At 50.9% G+C, this 18,661-nt stretch overlaps 1 protein-coding gene across 6 annotated transcripts; it reads left to right on the plus strand.

Moving 5' to 3' along the window:
• Nucleotides 1-346: 346 nt before the first annotated feature.
• Nucleotides 347-11,509, plus strand: LOC128083958 (uncharacterized). Of its 6 annotated transcripts, XM_052689617.1 has the most exons (6): nt 347-632; nt 984-1,130; nt 4,022-4,249; nt 7,255-7,482; nt 10,488-10,682; nt 10,797-11,509. In XM_052689617.1, exons 1-6 carry the CDS (start codon nt 347-349, stop codon nt 10,916-10,918), a joined length of 1,206 nt encoding a protein of 401 aa, XP_052545577.1. In that variant the 3' UTR covers nt 10,919-11,509. The 6 variants fall into 6 exon arrangements, with proteins under 6 accessions (XP_052545577.1, XP_052545596.1, XP_052545586.1 ...); XM_052689636.1 differs by lacking the exon at nt 10,488-10,682 and having other exon boundaries at nt 7,255-7,449; XM_052689626.1 differs by lacking the exons at nt 10,488-10,682; nt 10,797-11,509 and adding an exon at nt 7,564-8,276 and having other exon boundaries at nt 7,255-7,449.
• The last annotated feature ends 7,152 nt before the right edge of the window (nt 11,510-18,661 follow it).

Genomic DNA, 18,661 nt, shown 5'->3' on the forward strand with positions numbered 1-18,661 from the left:
TGGTGGTTCTCTGCTCCCCACCCGCAGTCCTCTGCATGCGTGTTGAATCTCAGCCGCGTACCACTTGCTGACGTTGCCTCCGTCTTCTCACGGTTTTGAAGATAACGTAAAGCAGACGGAGAACGCGGTAGTCTGTTAAGCGATCTCTAAGGAGACGGATCATCTGCTTAAGGAAGTCCCAAAGGTGACGCAGGGTGTCCGGCAAGCTGAAGGCCTTTTGCTCAGTGTGCTGGGACTGTTGCTTTGGGCCCTTTGGAAGGACAGACTCGCTGACCCTGTATGGGACCCATTTGGGGTGTGGAGAAAGGCCAAGCCAGAAGGGCCAGTTGGAGGCACGGCGCACAGCATGAATGGGCAGCCTCTCCTCAGGATGCACAAGTTTCTTGTCTCCATTCCAGGGACAGGTCTTCAGTCCAAACCAGCAGAGCCAGCTGGAGGGCTGACTCTTGATGTCACCCGGACTCTTCTCCTCACGAAGGACCTGGTTGTTGTTCCCATCCTGCATCTTGTTGGAGCAGGTGGCTACTCCAAACCAGCAGAGCCAGCTGGAGGGCTGACTCTTGGTGTCAGTCGGACTCTTCTCCTCGTGATGGATCTGGTTTTTGTTCCCATCCTGCATTTTGGTGGGGCAGGTGGTAAGTCCAGACCAGCAGAGCCAGCTGGAGGTCTGGCTCTTGGCGTCAACCAGACTCTTCTCCTCACGATGGACCTGGTTTTGGTTCCCGACCTCCATCTTGTTGGAGAAGGTGGCTACTCCAAACCAGCAGAGCCAGCTGGAGGGCTGACAGGTCTGGCTCTTGGTGTCAACCAGACTCTTCTCCTCACGAAGGACCTGGTTGTTGTTCCTGACCTCCATCTTGTTGGAGCAGGTGGTTACTCCAAACCAGCAGAGCCAGCTGGAGGTCTGGCTCTTGGTGTCAACCAGACTCTTCTCTTCATGAAGAACCTGGTTTTCATTCCTGTCCTCCACCTTGGTGGAGCAGGTGGTAACTCCAAACCAGCAGAGCCAGCTGGAGGTCTGGCTCTTGGTGTCAACCAGACTCTTCTCTTCATGAAGAACCTGGTTTTCATTCCTATCCTCCACCTTGGTGGAGCAGGTGGTAACTCCAAACCAGCAGAGCCAGCTGGAGGTCTGGCTCTTGGTTTCAACCGGACGCTGCTCCTCGTGAAGGACCTGGTTGTTGTTCCCGTCCTCCATCTTGGTGGGGCAGGTGGTTAGATCAAACCAGCAGAGCCAACTGAAGGTCTGATTCTTGGTCTTCAAGGGATGCTGCTCCTCAGGAAGGGGCAGCTTTTTGCTCCAATTCCAGACCCAGCTGAGATCGCTGGAACGGCCCGGAATTGAAGACATGAAAGGAACTAAGATCAGGAAGAGAGTCAGGCTGAACTTCACCCCGTTCCCTTCCATGGTTCACTCTCAACGCACAAATGGCTGTCACAGTGAGCAGAGCTCCAGCAGTGACCACCAGGACTGAGCAACTGCTCAATGTCTCTGGGCTGGGGGGGGGCTGCCAGCATGACTTAATAAAGACTGATGTCATGCTCCACCCTGCAATGTCACAATGCCTTTGGTGCACCCAGCTTGGGGCTGTGGACCCTACACCCAAATCCCACCTCCCCTTTTTCCAATCCATCTGCACTCTGTAATTTTCATGAGCACACGAGGTCCTGGAATCAGAGGACGGCCTGGGTTGAACAGGACCACAGTGATCATGTAGTTTCAACCCCTCTGCTATGACTAGGCTGCCCAGAGCCACATCCAGCCTGGCCTTGAATACCTTTGGGGATGGGGCATTCCCAGGGCCTCCCTCCCTTTCCCAACAGATCTTTCCATAGTGTTTTGCAGCAGTTTTCCCTTTCTTGGAAGGCTCCCTTGGTGTGAGTCTCCTCTATGAAGCTGATGTGCATGGGATCTTTGCAGAACTGGCCCAGCTGAAAATTCCCAGTGTGGCCTGGATGCTTCCCAGTTTGCTGCAGGTCTCCCAGGACCTCCCTGTGTACTCTTGGGGACGCTGCATTACCTCAATGGGTGTCATGGTGTTATGATTTTTGGTTATCAGTATTCCACACCATAACATCATGTGATGCACTGGGGGGTTTGACTTCTGATGCTCGAGTTCCGAATGTTTGTCCGATGGAGAAGAACTACATTTCCCCAGGAGGCTTTGTGGTCAGTGAGGAGATACAAGTCTGTGCAAGGTCACCTGATTCCTTCTTCTTTGCCTGGTGTGCTTCGCCGTCTGCTTTTCTTCATTCACTCAACTGGACTGCACTTCTCACCTCAGCATTGTGGTGAGGCCTATCTACCATTCAGGCACACTTTCTATCTCTCTCATTCAGCTTTGCTAATACTATATTTAGTAAAATTAGTTTGTTCCACCTCAGATTATTGCCGCTCTTTTCAATTATTTTGGGGTCCCCTGTTTCCCTTTTCTGGGGGCGCGGATCCACGGATCCCTCCGCCCCGCTGGTCACGGAACCGGGCCGAACCAGCCCGTAAACCGTTGACACTGGGACATGGGCTCCTGTTCAAAATGTTCTCTCTCCCCCAGAGGCACGGCAGTCTGTGGGTACCTCACAGCCACCAATGCCTCTTTCCCCCCCCTACCCCAGCACCCTCTGCTCTCCCTAGGAACGTGTCCCCAAACCCCACACAGCAGCGCTCTCCTGCACCAATGCCTTTAGTGCTGCTGCTGTCCCGGACCCGCTGCCACCACAACGACACAGGCTGTAGCAATGATGATTTTATTCATTTCACGTCTGCTAGGAAATGGAGGTGATGATCTGGGAGAGGTTGGTGTCTACCCAGTAGAAGACATTGTTGTCATCAGAAGTGCCTTCAGCGCAGGAACCTTTGGTGGGCTGAGGCGTGTCCCGCCCCACCAGCTGACTGTTGCCATTTGACCCACAGGCTGCCAGATGGACAGAAGTGCTTCCTGGAAATCGCTCTCTGTTCCCATGGAAGCTGAGACCGTTTGTTCCCTGGAAGTGACACAGCACGGGCACAGAGAAAAGGATGCAGGCTCGTTTTGCAGGACTCTGATTCCTGCACCACTTTTCCAGCCTCACAGGACTGCTCAGGGCAGCCCGTGGGCTCACTGCACTTCTGGCAGGCCCTGTTTTGCATAGGGGTCTCCAGCTGGGTGTCAGCCCCGTAACCAGGCAAGTCTTTGGGGAGAACTGATGGACCTCTGGAGGTCTGTTTTCCTTAGAAGCGTTCACAGACCAGACCTTGGTGGTTCTCTGCTCCCCACCCGCAGTCCTCTGCATGCGTGTTGAATCTCAGCCGCGTACCACTTGCTGACGTTGCCTCCGTCTTCTCACGGTTTTGAAGATAACGTAAAGCAGACGGAGAACGCGGTAGTCTGTTAAGCGATCTCTAAGGAGACGGATCATCTGCTTAAGGAAGTCCCAAAGGTGACGCAGGGTGTCCGGCAAGCTGAAGGCCTTTTGCTCAGTGTGCTGGGACTGTTGCTTTGGGCCCTTTGGAAGGACAGACTCGCTGACCCTGTATGGGACCCATTTGGGGTGTGGAGAAAGGCCAAGCCAGAAGGGCCAGTTGGAGGCACGGCGCACAGCATGAATGGGCAGCCTCTCCTCAGGATGCACAAGTTTCTTGTCTCCATTCCAGGGACAGGTCTTCAGTCCAAACCAGCAGAGCCAGCTGGAGGGCTGACTCTTGATGTCACCCGGACTCTTCTCCTCACGAAGGACCTGGTTGTTGTTCCCATCCTGCATCTTGTTGGAGCAGGTGGCTACTCCAAACCAGCAGAGCCAGCTGGAGGGCTGACTCTTGGTGTCAGTCGGACTCTTCTCCTCGTGATGGATCTGGTTTTTGTTCCCATCCTGCATTTTGGTGGGGCAGGTGGTAAGTCCAGACCAGCAGAGCCAGCTGGAGGTCTGGCTCTTGGCGTCAACCAGACTCTTCTCCTCACGATGGACCTGGTTTTGGTTCCCGACCTCCATCTTGTTGGAGAAGGTGGCTACTCCAAACCAGCAGAGCCAGCTGGAGGGCTGACAGGTCTGGCTCTTGGTGTCAACCAGACTCTTCTCCTCACGAAGGACCTGGTTGTTGTTCCTGACCTCCATCTTGTTGGAGCAGGTGGTTACTCCAAACCAGCAGAGCCAGCTGGAGGTCTGGCTCTTGGTGTCAACCAGACTCTTCTCTTCATGAAGAACCTGGTTTTCATTCCTGTCCTCCACCTTGGTGGAGCAGGTGGTAACTCCAAACCAGCAGAGCCAGCTGGAGGTCTGGCTCTTGGTGTCAACCAGACTCTTCTCTTCATGAAGAACCTGGTTTTCATTCCTATCCTCCACCTTGGTGGAGCAGGTGGTAACTCCAAACCAGCAGAGCCAGCTGGAGGTCTGGCTCTTGGTTTCAACCGGACGCTGCTCCTCGTGAAGGACCTGGTTGTTGTTCCCGTCCTCCATCTTGGTGGGGCAGGTGGTTAGATCAAACCAGCAGAGCCAACTGAAGGTCTGATTCTTGGTCTTCAAGGGATGCTGCTCCTCAGGAAGGGGCAGCTTTTTGCTCCAATTCCAGACCCAGCTGAGATCGCTGGAACGGCCCGGAATTGAAGACATGAAAGGAACTAAGATCAGGAAGAGAGTCAGGCTGAACTTCACCCCGTTCCCTTCCATGGTTCACTCTCAACGCACAAATGGCTGTCACAGTGAGCAGAGCTCCAGCAGTGACCACCAGGACTGAGCAACTGCTCAATGTCTCTGGGCTGGGGGGGGGCTGCCAGCATGACTTAATAAAGACTGATGTCATGCTCCACCCTGCAATGTCACAATGCCTTTGGTGCACCCAGCTTGGGGCTGTGGACCCTACACCCAAATCCCACCTCCCCTTTTTCCAATCCATCTGCACTCTGTAATTTTCATGAGCACACGAGGTCCTGGAATCAGAGGACGGCCTGGGTTGAACAGGACCACAGTGATCATGTAGTTTCAACCCCTCTGCTATGACTAGGCTGCCCAGAGCCACATCCAGCCTGGCCTTGAATACCTTTGGGGATGGGGCATTCCCAGGGCCTCCCTCCCTTTCCCAACAGATCTTTCCATAGTGTTTTGCAGCAGTTTTCCCTTTCTTGGAAGGCTCCCTTGGTGTGAGTCTCCTCTATGAAGCTGATGTGCATGGGATCTTTGCAGAACTGGCCCAGCTGAAAATTCCCAGTGTGGCCTGGATGCTTCCCAGTTTGCTGCAGGTCTCCCAGGACCTCCCTGTGTACTCTTGGGGACGCTGCATTACCTCAATGGGTGTCATGGTGTTATGATTTTTGGTTATCAGTATTCCACACCATAACATCATGTGATGCACTGGGGGGTTTGACTTCTGATGCTCGAGTTCCGAATGTTTGTCCGATGGAGAAGAACTACATTTCCCCAGGAGGCTTTGTGGTCAGTGAGGAGATACAAGTCTGTGCAAGGTCACCTGATTCCTTCTTCTTTGCCTGGTGTGCTTCGCCGTCTGCTTTTCTTCATTCACTCAACTGGACTGCACTTCTCACCTCAGCATTGTGGTGAGGCCTATCTACCATTCAGGCACACTTTCTATCTCTCTCATTCAGCTTTGCTAATACTATATTTAGTAAAATTAGTTTGTTCCACCTCAGATTATTGCCGCTCTTTTCAATTATTTTGGGGTCCCCTGTTTCCCTTTTCTGGGGGCGCGGATCCACGGATCCCTCCGCCCCGCTGGTCACGGAACCGGGCCGAACCAGCCCGTAAACCGTTGACACTGGGACATGGGCTCCTGTTCAAAATGTTCTCTCTCCCCCAGAGGCACGGCAGTCTGTGGGTACCTCACAGCCACCAATGCCTCTTTCCCCCCCCTACCCCAGCACCCTCTGCTCTCCCTAGGAACGTGTCCCCAAACCCCACACAGCAGCGCTCTCCTGCACCAATGCCTTTAGTGCTGCTGCTGTCCCGGACCCGCTGCCACCACAACGACACAGGCTGTAGCAATGATGATTTTATTCATTTCACGTCTGCTAGGAAATGGAGGTGATGATCTGGGAGAGGTTGGTGTCTACCCAGTAGAAGACATTGTTGTCATCAGAAGTGCCTTCAGCGCAGGAACCTTTGGTGGGCTGAGGCGTGTCCCGCCCCACCAGCTGACTGTTGCCATTTGACCCACAGGCTGCCAGATGGACAGAAGTGCTTCCTGGAAATCGCTCTCTGTTCCCATGGAAGCTGAGACCGTTTGTTCCCTGGAAGTGACACAGCACGGGCACAGAGAAAAGGATGCAGGCTCGTTTTGCAGGACTCTGATTCCTGCACCACTTTTCCAGCCTCACAGGACTGCTCAGGGCAGCCCGTGGGCTCACTGCACTTCTGGCAGGCCCTGTTTTGCATAGGGGTCTCCAGCTGGGTGTCAGCCCCGTAACCAGGCAAGTCTTTGGGGAGAACTGATGGACCTCTGGAGGTCTGTTTTCCTTAGAAGCGTTCACAGACCAGACCTTGGTGGTTCTCTGCTCCCCACCCGCAGTCCTCTGCATGCGTGTTGAATCTCAGCCGCGTACCACTTGCTGACGTTGCCTCCGTCTTCTCACGGTTTTGAAGATAACGTAAAGCAGACGGAGAACGCGGTAGTCTGTTAAGCGATCTCTAAGGAGACGGATCATCTGCTTAAGGAAGTCCCAAAGGTGACGCAGGGTGTCCGGCAAGCTGAAGGCCTTTTGCTCAGTGTGCTGGGACTGTTGCTTTGGGCCCTTTGGAAGGACAGACTCGCTGACCCTGTATGGGACCCATTTGGGGTGTGGAGAAAGGCCAAGCCAGAAGGGCCAGTTGGAGGCACGGCGCACAGCATGAATGGGCAGCCTCTCCTCAGGATGCACAAGTTTCTTGTCTCCATTCCAGGGACAGGTCTTCAGTCCAAACCAGCAGAGCCAGCTGGAGGGCTGACTCTTGATGTCACCCGGACTCTTCTCCTCACGAAGGACCTGGTTGTTGTTCCCATCCTGCATCTTGTTGGAGCAGGTGGCTACTCCAAACCAGCAGAGCCAGCTGGAGGGCTGACTCTTGGTGTCAGTCGGACTCTTCTCCTCGTGATGGATCTGGTTTTTGTTCCCATCCTGCATTTTGGTGGGGCAGGTGGTAAGTCCAGACCAGCAGAGCCAGCTGGAGGTCTGGCTCTTGGCGTCAACCAGACTCTTCTCCTCACGATGGACCTGGTTTTGGTTCCCGACCTCCATCTTGTTGGAGAAGGTGGCTACTCCAAACCAGCAGAGCCAGCTGGAGGGCTGACAGGTCTGGCTCTTGGTGTCAACCAGACTCTTCTCCTCACGAAGGACCTGGTTGTTGTTCCTGACCTCCATCTTGTTGGAGCAGGTGGTTACTCCAAACCAGCAGAGCCAGCTGGAGGTCTGGCTCTTGGTGTCAACCAGACTCTTCTCTTCATGAAGAACCTGGTTTTCATTCCTGTCCTCCACCTTGGTGGAGCAGGTGGTAACTCCAAACCAGCAGAGCCAGCTGGAGGTCTGGCTCTTGGTGTCAACCAGACTCTTCTCTTCATGAAGAACCTGGTTTTCATTCCTATCCTCCACCTTGGTGGAGCAGGTGGTAACTCCAAACCAGCAGAGCCAGCTGGAGGTCTGGCTCTTGGTTTCAACCGGACGCTGCTCCTCGTGAAGGACCTGGTTGTTGTTCCCGTCCTCCATCTTGGTGGGGCAGGTGGTTAGATCAAACCAGCAGAGCCAACTGAAGGTCTGATTCTTGGTCTTCAAGGGATGCTGCTCCTCAGGAAGGGGCAGCTTTTTGCTCCAATTCCAGACCCAGCTGAGATCGCTGGAACGGCCCGGAATTGAAGACATGAAAGGAACTAAGATCAGGAAGAGAGTCAGGCTGAACTTCACCCCGTTCCCTTCCATGGTTCACTCTCAACGCACAAATGGCTGTCACAGTGAGCAGAGCTCCAGCAGTGACCACCAGGACTGAGCAACTGCTCAATGTCTCTGGGCTGGGGGGGGGCTGCCAGCATGACTTAATAAAGACTGATGTCATGCTCCACCCTGCAATGTCACAATGCCTTTGGTGCACCCAGCTTGGGGCTGTGGACCCTACACCCAAATCCCACCTCCCCTTTTTCCAATCCATCTGCACTCTGTAATTTTCATGAGCACACGAGGTCCTGGAATCAGAGGACGGCCTGGGTTGAACAGGACCACAGTGATCATGTAGTTTCAACCCCTCTGCTATGACTAGGCTGCCCAGAGCCACATCCAGCCTGGCCTTGAATACCTTTGGGGATGGGGCATTCCCAGGGCCTCCCTCCCTTTCCCAACAGATCTTTCCATAGTGTTTTGCAGCAGTTTTCCCTTTCTTGGAAGGCTCCCTTGGTGTGAGTCTCCTCTATGAAGCTGATGTGCATGGGATCTTTGCAGAACTGGCCCAGCTGAAAATTCCCAGTGTGGCCTGGATGCTTCCCAGTTTGCTGCAGGTCTCCCAGGACCTCCCTGTGTACTCTTGGGGACGCTGCATTACCTCAATGGGTGTCATGGTGTTATGATTTTTGGTTATCAGTATTCCACACCATAACATCATGTGATGCACTGGGGGGTTTGACTTCTGATGCTCGAGTTCCGAATGTTTGTCCGATGGAGAAGAACTACATTTCCCCAGGAGGCTTTGTGGTCAGTGAGGAGATACAAGTCTGTGCAAGGTCACCTGATTCCTTCTTCTTTGCCTGGTGTGCTTCGCCGTCTGCTTTTCTTCATTCACTCAACTGGACTGCACTTCTCACCTCAGCATTGTGGTGAGGCCTATCTACCATTCAGGCACACTTTCTATCTCTCTCATTCAGCTTTGCTAATACTATATTTAGTAAAATTAGTTTGTTCCACCTCAGATTATTGCCGCTCTTTTCAATTATTTTGGGGTCCCCTGTTTCCCTTTTCTGGGGGCGCGGATCCACGGATCCCTCCGCCCCGCTGGTCACGGAACCGGGCCGAACCAGCCCGTAAACCGTTGACACTGGGACATGGGCTCCTGTTCAAAATGTTCTCTCTCCCCCAGAGGCACGGCAGTCTGTGGGTACCTCACAGCCACCAATGCCTCTTTCCCCCCCCTACCCCAGCACCCTCTGCTCTCCCTAGGAACGTGTCCCCAAACCCCACACAGCAGCGCTCTCCTGCACCAATGCCTTTAGTGCTGCTGCTGTCCCGGACCCGCTGCCACCACAACGACACAGGCTGTAGCAATGATGATTTTATTCATTTCACGTCTGCTAGGAAATGGAGGTGATGATCTGGGAGAGGTTGGTGTCTACCCAGTAGAAGACATTGTTGTCATCAGAAGTGCCTTCAGCGCAGGAACCTTTGGTGGGCTGAGGCGTGTCCCGCCCCACCAGCTGACTGTTGCCATTTGACCCACAGGCTGCCAGATGGACAGAAGTGCTTCCTGGAAATCGCTCTCTGTTCCCATGGAAGCTGAGACCGTTTGTTCCCTGGAAGTGACACAGCACGGGCACAGAGAAAAGGATGCAGGCTCGTTTTGCAGGACTCTGATTCCTGCACCACTTTTCCAGCCTCACAGGACTGCTCAGGGCAGCCCGTGGGCTCACTGCACTTCTGGCAGGCCCTGTTTTGCATAGGGGTCTCCAGCTGGGTGTCAGCCCCGTAACCAGGCAAGTCTTTGGGGAGAACTGATGGACCTCTGGAGGTCTGTTTTCCTTAGAAGCGTTCACAGACCAGACCTTGGTGGTTCTCTGCTCCCCACCCGCAGTCCTCTGCATGCGTGTTGAATCTCAGCCGCGTACCACTTGCTGACGTTGCCTCCGTCTTCTCACGGTTTTGAAGATAACGTAAAGCAGACGGAGAACGCGGTAGTCTGTTAAGCGATCTCTAAGGAGACGGATCATCTGCTTAAGGAAGTCCCAAAGGTGACGCAGGGTGTCCGGCAAGCTGAAGGCCTTTTGCTCAGTGTGCTGGGACTGTTGCTTTGGGCCCTTTGGAAGGACAGACTCGCTGACCCTGTATGGGACCCATTTGGGGTGTGGAGAAAGGCCAAGCCAGAAGGGCCAGTTGGAGGCACGGCGCACAGCATGAATGGGCAGCCTCTCCTCAGGATGCACAAGTTTCTTGTCTCCATTCCAGGGACAGGTCTTCAGTCCAAACCAGCAGAGCCAGCTGGAGGGCTGACTCTTGATGTCACCCGGACTCTTCTCCTCACGAAGGACCTGGTTGTTGTTCCCATCCTGCATCTTGTTGGAGCAGGTGGCTACTCCAAACCAGCAGAGCCAGCTGGAGGGCTGACTCTTGGTGTCAGTCGGACTCTTCTCCTCGTGATGGATCTGGTTTTTGTTCCCATCCTGCATTTTGGTGGGGCAGGTGGTAAGTCCAGACCAGCAGAGCCAGCTGGAGGTCTGGCTCTTGGCGTCAACCAGACTCTTCTCCTCACGATGGACCTGGTTTTGGTTCCCGACCTCCATCTTGTTGGAGAAGGTGGCTACTCCAAACCAGCAGAGCCAGCTGGAGGGCTGACAGGTCTGGCTCTTGGTGTCAACCAGACTCTTCTCCTCACGAAGGACCTGGTTGTTGTTCCTGACCTCCATCTTGTTGGAGCAGGTGGTTACTCCAAACCAGCAGAGCCAGCTGGAGGTCTGGCTCTTGGTGTCAACCAGACTCTTCTCTTCATGAAGAACCTGGTTTTCATTCCTGTCCTCCACCTTGGTGGAGCAGGTGGTAACTCCAAACCAGCAGAGCCAGCTGGAGGTCTGGCTCTTGGTGTCAACCAGACTCTTCTCTTCATGAAGAACCTGGTTTTCATTCCTATCCTCCACCTTGGTGGAGCAGGTGGTAACTCCAAACCAGCAGAGCCAGCTGGAGGTCTGGCTCTTGGTTTCAACCGGACGCTGCTCCTCGTGAAGGACCTGGTTGTTGTTCCCGTCCTCCATCTTGGTGGGGCAGGTGGTTAGATCAAACCAGCAGAGCCAACTGAAGGTCTGATTCTTGGTCTTCAAGGGATGCTGCTCCTCAGGAAGGGGCAGCTTTTTGCTCCAATTCCAGACCCAGCTGAGATCGCTGGAACGGCCCGGAATTGAAGACATGAAAGGAACTAAGATCAGGAAGAGAGTCAGGCTGAACTTCACCCCGTTCCCTTCCATGGTTCACTCTCAACGCACAAATGGCTGTCACAGTGAGCAGAGCTCCAGCAGTGACCACCAGGACTGAGCAACTGCTCAATGTCTCTGGGCTGGGGGGGGGCTGCCAGCATGACTTAATAAAGACTGATGTCATGCTCCACCCTGCAATGTCACAATGCCTTTGGTGCACCCAGCTTGGGGCTGTGGACCCTACACCCAAATCCCACCTCCCCTTTTTCCAATCCATCTGCACTCTGTAATTTTCATGAGCACACGAGGTCCTGGAATCAGAGGACGGCCTGGGTTGAACAGGACCACAGTGATCATGTAGTTTCAACCCCTCTGCTATGACTAGGCTGCCCAGAGCCACATCCAGCCTGGCCTTGAATACCTTTGGGGATGGGGCATTCCCAGGGCCTCCCTCCCTTTCCCAACAGATCTTTCCATAGTGTTTTGCAGCAGTTTTCCCTTTCTTGGAAGGCTCCCTTGGTGTGAGTCTCCTCTATGAAGCTGATGTGCATGGGATCTTTGCAGAACTGGCCCAGCTGAAAATTCCCAGTGTGGCCTGGATGCTTCCCAGTTTGCTGCAGGTCTCCCAGGACCTCCCTGTGTACTCTTGGGGACGCTGCATTACCTCAATGGGTGTCATGGTGTTATGATTTTTGGTTATCAGTATTCCACACCATAACATCATGTGATGCACTGGGGGGTTTGACTTCTGATGCTCGAGTTCCGAATGTTTGTCCGATGGAGAAGAACTACATTTCCCCAGGAGGCTTTGTGGTCAGTGAGGAGATACAAGTCTGTGCAAGGTCACCTGATTCCTTCTTCTTTGCCTGGTGTGCTTCGCCGTCTGCTTTTCTTCATTCACTCAACTGGACTGCACTTCTCACCTCAGCATTGTGGTGAGGCCTATCTACCATTCAGGCACACTTTCTATCTCTCTCATTCAGCTTTGCTAATACTATATTTAGTAAAATTAGTTTGTTCCACCTCAGATTATTGCCGCTCTTTTCAATTATTTTGGGGTCCCCTGTTTCCCTTTTCTGGGGGCGCGGATCCACGGATCCCTCCGCCCCGCTGGTCACGGAACCGGGCCGAACCAGCCCGTAAACCGTTGACACTGGGACATGGGCTCCTGTTCAAAATGTTCTCTCTCCCCCAGAGGCACGGCAGTCTGTGGGTACCTCACAGCCACCAATGCCTCTTTCCCCCCCCTACCCCAGCACCCTCTGCTCTCCCTAGGAACGTGTCCCCAAACCCCACACAGCAGCGCTCTCCTGCACCAATGCCTTTAGTGCTGCTGCTGTCCCGGACCCGCTGCCACCACAACGACACAGGCTGTAGCAATGATGATTTTATTCATTTCACGTCTGCTAGGAAATGGAGGTGATGATCTGGGAGAGGTTGGTGTCTACCCAGTAGAAGACATTGTTGTCATCAGAAGTGCCTTCAGCGCAGGAACCTTTGGTGGGCTGAGGCGTGTCCCGCCCCACCAGCTGACTGTTGCCATTTGACCCACAGGCTGCCAGATGGACAGAAGTGCTTCCTGGAAATCGCTCTCTGTTCCCATGGAAGCTGAGACCGTTTGTTCCCTGGAAGTGACACAGCACGGGCACAGAGAAAAGGATGCAGGCTCGTTTTGCAGGACTCTGATTCCTGCACCACTTTTCCAGCCTCACAGGACTGCTCAGGGCAGCCCGTGGGCTCACTGCACTTCTGGCAGGCCCTGTTTTGCATAGGGGTCTCCAGCTGGGTGTCAGCCCCGTAACCAGGCAAGTCTTTGGGGAGAACTGATGGACCTCTGGAGGTCTGTTTTCCTTAGAAGCGTTCACAGACCAGACCTTGGTGGTTCTCTGCTCCCCACCCGCAGTCCTCTGCATGCGTGTTGAATCTCAGCCGCGTACCACTTGCTGACGTTGCCTCCGTCTTCTCACGGTTTTGAAGATAACGTAAAGCAGACGGAGAACGCGGTAGTCTGTTAAGCGATCTCTAAGGAGACGGATCATCTGCTTAAGGAAGTCCCAAAGGTGACGCAGGGTGTCCGGCAAGCTGAAGGCCTTTTGCTCAGTGTGCTGGGACTGTTGCTTTGGGCCCTTTGGAAGGACAGACTCGCTGACCCTGTATGGGACCCATTTGGGGTGTGGAGAAAGGCCAAGCCAGAAGGGCCAGTTGGAGGCACGGCGCACAGCATGAATGGGCAGCCTCTCCTCAGGATGCACAAGTTTCTTGTCTCCATTCCAGGGACAGGTCTTCAGTCCAAACCAGCAGAGCCAGCTGGAGGGCTGACTCTTGATGTCACCCGGACTCTTCTCCTCACGAAGGACCTGGTTGTTGTTCCCATCCTGCATCTTGTTGGAGCAGGTGGCTACTCCAAACCAGCAGAGCCAGCTGGAGGGCTGACTCTTGGTGTCAGTCGGACTCTTCTCCTCGTGATGGATCTGGTTTTTGTTCCCATCCTGCATTTTGGTGGGGCAGGTGGTAAGTCCAGACCAGCAGAGCCAGCTGGAGGTCTGGCTCTTGGCGTCAACCAGACTCTTCTCCTCACGATGGACCTGGTTTTGGTTCCCGACCTCCATCTTGTTGGAGAAGGTGGCTACTCCAAACCAGCAGAGCCAGCTGGAGGGCTGACAGGTCTGGCTCTTGGTGTCAACCAGACTCTTCTCCTCACGAAGGACCTGGTTGTTGTTCCTGACCTCCATCTTGTTGGAGCAGGTGGTTACTCCAAACCAGCAGAGCCAGCTGGAGGTCTGGCTCTTGGTGTCAACCAGACTCTTCTCTTCATGAAGAACCTGGTTTTCATTCCTGTCCTCCACCTTGGTGGAGCAGGTGGTAACTCCAAACCAGCAGAGCCAGCTGGAGGTCTGGCTCTTGGTGTCAACCAGACTCTTCTCTTCATGAAGAACCTGGTTTTCATTCCTATCCTCCACCTTGGTGGAGCAGGTGGTAACTCCAAACCAGCAGAGCCAGCTGGAGGTCTGGCTCTTGGTTTCAACCGGACGCTGCTCCTCGTGAAGGACCTGGTTGTTGTTCCCGTCCTCCATCTTGGTGGGGCAGGTGGTTAGATCAAACCAGCAGAGCCAACTGAAGGTCTGATTCTTGGTCTTCAAGGGATGCTGCTCCTCAGGAAGGGGCAGCTTTTTGCTCCAATTCCAGACCCAGCTGAGATCGCTGGAACGGCCCGGAATTGAAGACATGAAAGGAACTAAGATCAGGAAGAGAGTCAGGCTGAACTTCACCCCGTTCCCTTCCATGGTTCACTCTCAACGCACAAATGGCTGTCACAGTGAGCAGAGCTCCAGCAGTGACCACCAGGACTGAGCAACTGCTCAATGTCTCTGGGCTGGGGGGGGGCTGCCAGCATGACTTAATAAAGACTGATGTCATGCTCCACCCTGCAATGTCACAATGCCTTTGGTGCACCCAGCTTGGGGCTGTGGACCCTACACCCAAATCCCACCTCCCCTTTTTCCAATCCATCTGCACTCTGTAATTTTCATGAGCACACGAGGTCCTGGAATCAGAGGACGGCCTGGGTTGAACAGGACCACAGTGATCATGTAGTTTCAACCCCTCTGCTATGACTAGGCTGCCCAGAGCCACATCCAGCCTGGCCTTGAATACCTTTGGGGATGGGGCATCTACAACCTACTTGGGCAGTCTGGCTGTAGAGGGAAAAAAAAATTACATTTAACATGGAAGAGTGTATGAAGCAAAAGTTTGTCATTGAATTCCCCCATGTGGAAAAAATGGCACCAATTGTCATTCATCTATGGTTTCTGAATGTTTATGGAGGCCTAACAGTGGGTGTGAGAACAGTGAGCTGGTTACTGGTGTGGTTCAGCAGTGTTGACAGCAGTGTGAAAGATGAGCCGCATTCCATGTGGCCGTGCAGATTTTTACAAGCATAGCATGCAGGCTCTTGTTCATCAGTGGCAAAAATGTACAGCTGTCAACGGTTTACGGGCTGGTTCGGCCCGGTTCCGTGACCAGCGGGGCGGAGGGATCCATGGATCTGCGCCTCCCGAAAAGGGAAACGGGGGACCCCAAAATAATTGAAAAGAGCGGCAATAATCTGAGGTGGAACAAACTAATTTATTAAATATAGTATCAGCAAAATATAATGAGAGAGAGAGAGTGTGTCTGAAAGGTGGATACTGCAACGCTGAGGTGAGAAGTGCAGTCCAGTTGAGCAGATGGAGAAAAGCAGACGGAGAAGAGCAGGTGAAGAAGAGAGCATCAGGTGACCTTGCCGGGAGTTATATCTCCTCGCTGACGGCAAAGCCTCCTGGGGAAATGTAGTTCTTCGGACAGGCACCTAGAACTTGAGCATCAGCAGTCAAATCCCCAGTGCATTACGTGATGTTATGGTGTGGAATACTGATAACCAAAAATCATAAAACCATGACACTATTTTTTGTGACTATACTGAAAGAGTGTTTTATAGCTGAGAATTTGTTCTATTGTGTAGTGTTATTGTGCTCTCTCTACCAGTTGTTTCCATGGAAATAAATAGGCATTACTTCTAACGCAACCTACCTAATACTAATAACTTTCTATCAAAATATAGGCTAATCACTAAGCAAGGGAAGCAACTAAATTCTTCAGCTGCTCTGTTCTGCAGTGCTACCTAAGGAGTGCAGAGTGCCTTATTTCATTAGGCTTCAAAGTATGACACAGAATACAGCAGATAAAAAAATCAGCAAGACAAGATGGACTTTACTAAGAAACATTTTTTATGTTTAGAAACACTTCTGTACTCTACAATGGATTTAATTGGGAAAGAGTACTAAGAATCATACAAGTAGAAATTAGCATTCAATTTATCTGTCATAAGAAAAAACCCATCTAGCCAGTCTTTAAAGGCTGCTGTCCCACAGAAAAGCTTAGAAGGGAGAGGAAACTCATTTAAGGCTTTCACCTGAAAGTGAATAAAGGAGAAATCAGTGCTGATATGTTGCAAGGGAGAAATCAAAGTCTCTCAGGTTATTTTAATTGAAGTTGGCATTTGACTCTTTTACCCAACGTAAAAAGGCTTGCACGGTTATGTCTATTTGAATGCATACTATTAGAGATCAAACATTCATCAGCTGTTTTTACTGAAGATATCATTAGCATTTTGTTAATCAGGTATGTTATTACATGAAGTTGATTGTACCACTTCACATTCCTGGAGGAAAATATCAAGACTGGCATCAGAAGATATACCAGGGCTAGAAGAAGAGAATAAGCATGGGATGAAGCCGAAGATGAGGGAAAAATAAAGCATGTGTAATAGTTAGGAAAATAATGTTCAATTGCTTGTTCAGACTTTCTGAGAAATAGCATCTATGATTCCTATGTCACCCCATTTTCTTTAAGCAGATTTCCTTATTAGTAGGTATCTGCCTGTACTAGAGATTGTTCATCAAGTATGTAACATTAATATTTGTGGCTGTTTTTCCACTGCTTTCTTTTGTCGAGCAGATCTCTGTTTAGTGGACTGAAAATGTCCAGCCTTGGTGATGATCTCTTAAGTATTGATGCTATTCTGCTTGAGAGGACTTCTGTTTTGAATTTGCCATTTCTTCAGTTTATGCATTTCTGTTTGCACTTGTGAGAATATATAATTGCTAGCAAGAAATGAGTATTAAAAGTGGTATTAAGTTGGCCAAGTCAGCTACTTGAAAATTAAGAAATATTGAGGAATTTAGAAGCACAGTGATACTGTTAGAGTCCAGCCACATTACTAGTGTGTCTCACAGCAGCAGAACATAACGACAGGCTCACATGAGTCTCTGCCCAACAAGAACTAAATTTCTAAGGCTTTGCTACATGTTTGTGACTTCAGAACTTGGACTGAGTAAACCTTTTCTCCAACTTGATATCAAGGTGCCTTTTGTTGTATTAGGAATACTGATTGTAAAGTGGAAGAAGAGTCACTAAATAAATAAAGGGAATCTACTGTATTAATTGGAGAGAAGGTGTCTCCCAGAACAGCCCTGTGCAGCTTTATGTAAAAGCCTTGCAAGTGAACTAGAAGTCAGGCTGCATTGTGCCTCTGGCAATAGGAGCAGAGGGAAAAACAACTCCTGACCTGATTTTATCTCTGTCTCCTGTTACCTTGCAGCCTTGCAGAAGCCAGATAGGCCATGAGTTTTTACAGTCCAGGTGAGAAAGGAGTCCTTGTACTGAGCCAAAAGTTCTCAAAGTGTTGATAAAAGACTTTGCCAGAAATTTTCCTTTTCTTATACAGGAACCAGGTATGGCTCATGATACAGTGACAAAATCTTTGATTAGACAAAATGCGACAAAAGTTCTGCGTACACTAGAAAAAATCTGAATAATCTGTTTCTGAAACAACCTAGTTTGCTACTAAGGAGATTGAAAAATGAAGAAAGGCTGTTACAGAAGGCAGCAGATATTTTTCTTATCTATATTTCCTTTAGATGGCCTCATTACTGTAGTGTCTGGGCACATTGTTCTTTTTCCTGAAGACTTCCAGGAGGTAAGGAAGGAATATTTTACCAGTTTTCAGGGGTAATTAAGGCATAGGGGATAAACAATGTCTTTGGCATTGTATGAGGCTGACCCCAACTAGTTTACAGTAACCTGACTGTTGGACCTTTCCTTGGTTCTGTTTTTTTTTTTCTTATATGCACATATCTGCCCACGGTTTTGAGTTTCTCTAGGGTGATTGACTTTTATGTGTATAAATTGCACTTAACTAAAATTCAAGGCTCCTCAGTAAATACAATCAAAAAGGGAGAAACAGAAAAATGAATCGTGCAATCCTAATTTCACCTCATGTGGGCATGTGATTATGAAAGACCAGTTGCATAAAAAATTCTTATTTTCCAGATCTCTGCATACTTGAAGTAGAAGTGATGGATGGTGATTATTTTACTGGAATGTGTTGTACTTCAATGTAATGCTAAGTCTAAATCTTGTAACTCAACTTCCAATTTTTTCCCTAAGTAAAAGCTATTATATCTTTTGTGGAGTTCACTGTGCTTTCATCACCAGAATGCTCCACCACAACTGAGGAAGATCATCCCAAATTTCCAAAAATGCCCTCTAGTTTTCAGTGCCCAATCACAAGAAGCTTGTGGCTGATTTCTTGTGGACGTTATATCATCTTTCCCTCTTCCACGTCAGGCCTTCAGGGTCTCAAGCAAATAACCAGAAAACAAGAAACGTAATTTGTAGGCAGCAGTGAAGATTTTAGCCTATAAAATAAACAAGGTGTCTGAACATTCAGAAAATGGATGCCGTCCCCAAACAAGGGATTTAAATCCTAGTTTAAATCCTAGTCTATAGTTCTGAAACCTAATAATTCAGTCACCAGCCAGTCTTTGTGTGCCAAAATACCATAGGTGTTTTGTTGTGCTAGAGGCTCAGGCTCAGTTTGTGATCTGGTTTATTTCTGAGCCAACCTGGCATCTAGAAGAGAGACTGTGGCAGTTACCTTACTTTTTCTTTGTAATTACTAGTTGGTTGATCCCCTTTCTCATCAGTAAGTCTGACATGTCACCTTGACACTGGGGAAACTATCGTAGGAACTTTAGCCCAGGATTCCTTGTCAGGCCAAATGAT

This window comes from Tympanuchus pallidicinctus, unplaced genomic scaffold (genome assembly GCF_026119805.1).
Source record: "Tympanuchus pallidicinctus isolate F22 unplaced genomic scaffold, pur_lepc_1.0 scaffold1, whole genome shotgun sequence".
NCBI lineage: Eukaryota > Metazoa > Chordata > Aves > Galliformes > Phasianidae > Tympanuchus > Tympanuchus pallidicinctus.

Bases quoted from the DNA above. Each gene is read 5' to 3' on its own strand.
- LOC128083958 (XM_052689617.1), top strand. From the start codon at position 347: ATGAATGGGCAGCCTCTCCTCAGGATGCACAAGTTTCTTGTCTCCATT. The intron at 4,250-7,254 runs GTCTGGCTCTTG...GAGGGCTGACAG, and splicing joins ACCAGCAGAGCCAGCTGGAG to GTCTGGCTCTTGGTGTCAAC. The intron at 7,483-10,487 runs GTCTGGCTCTTG...GAGGGCTGACAG, and splicing joins ACCAGCAGAGCCAGCTGGAG to GTCTGGCTCTTGGTGTCAAC.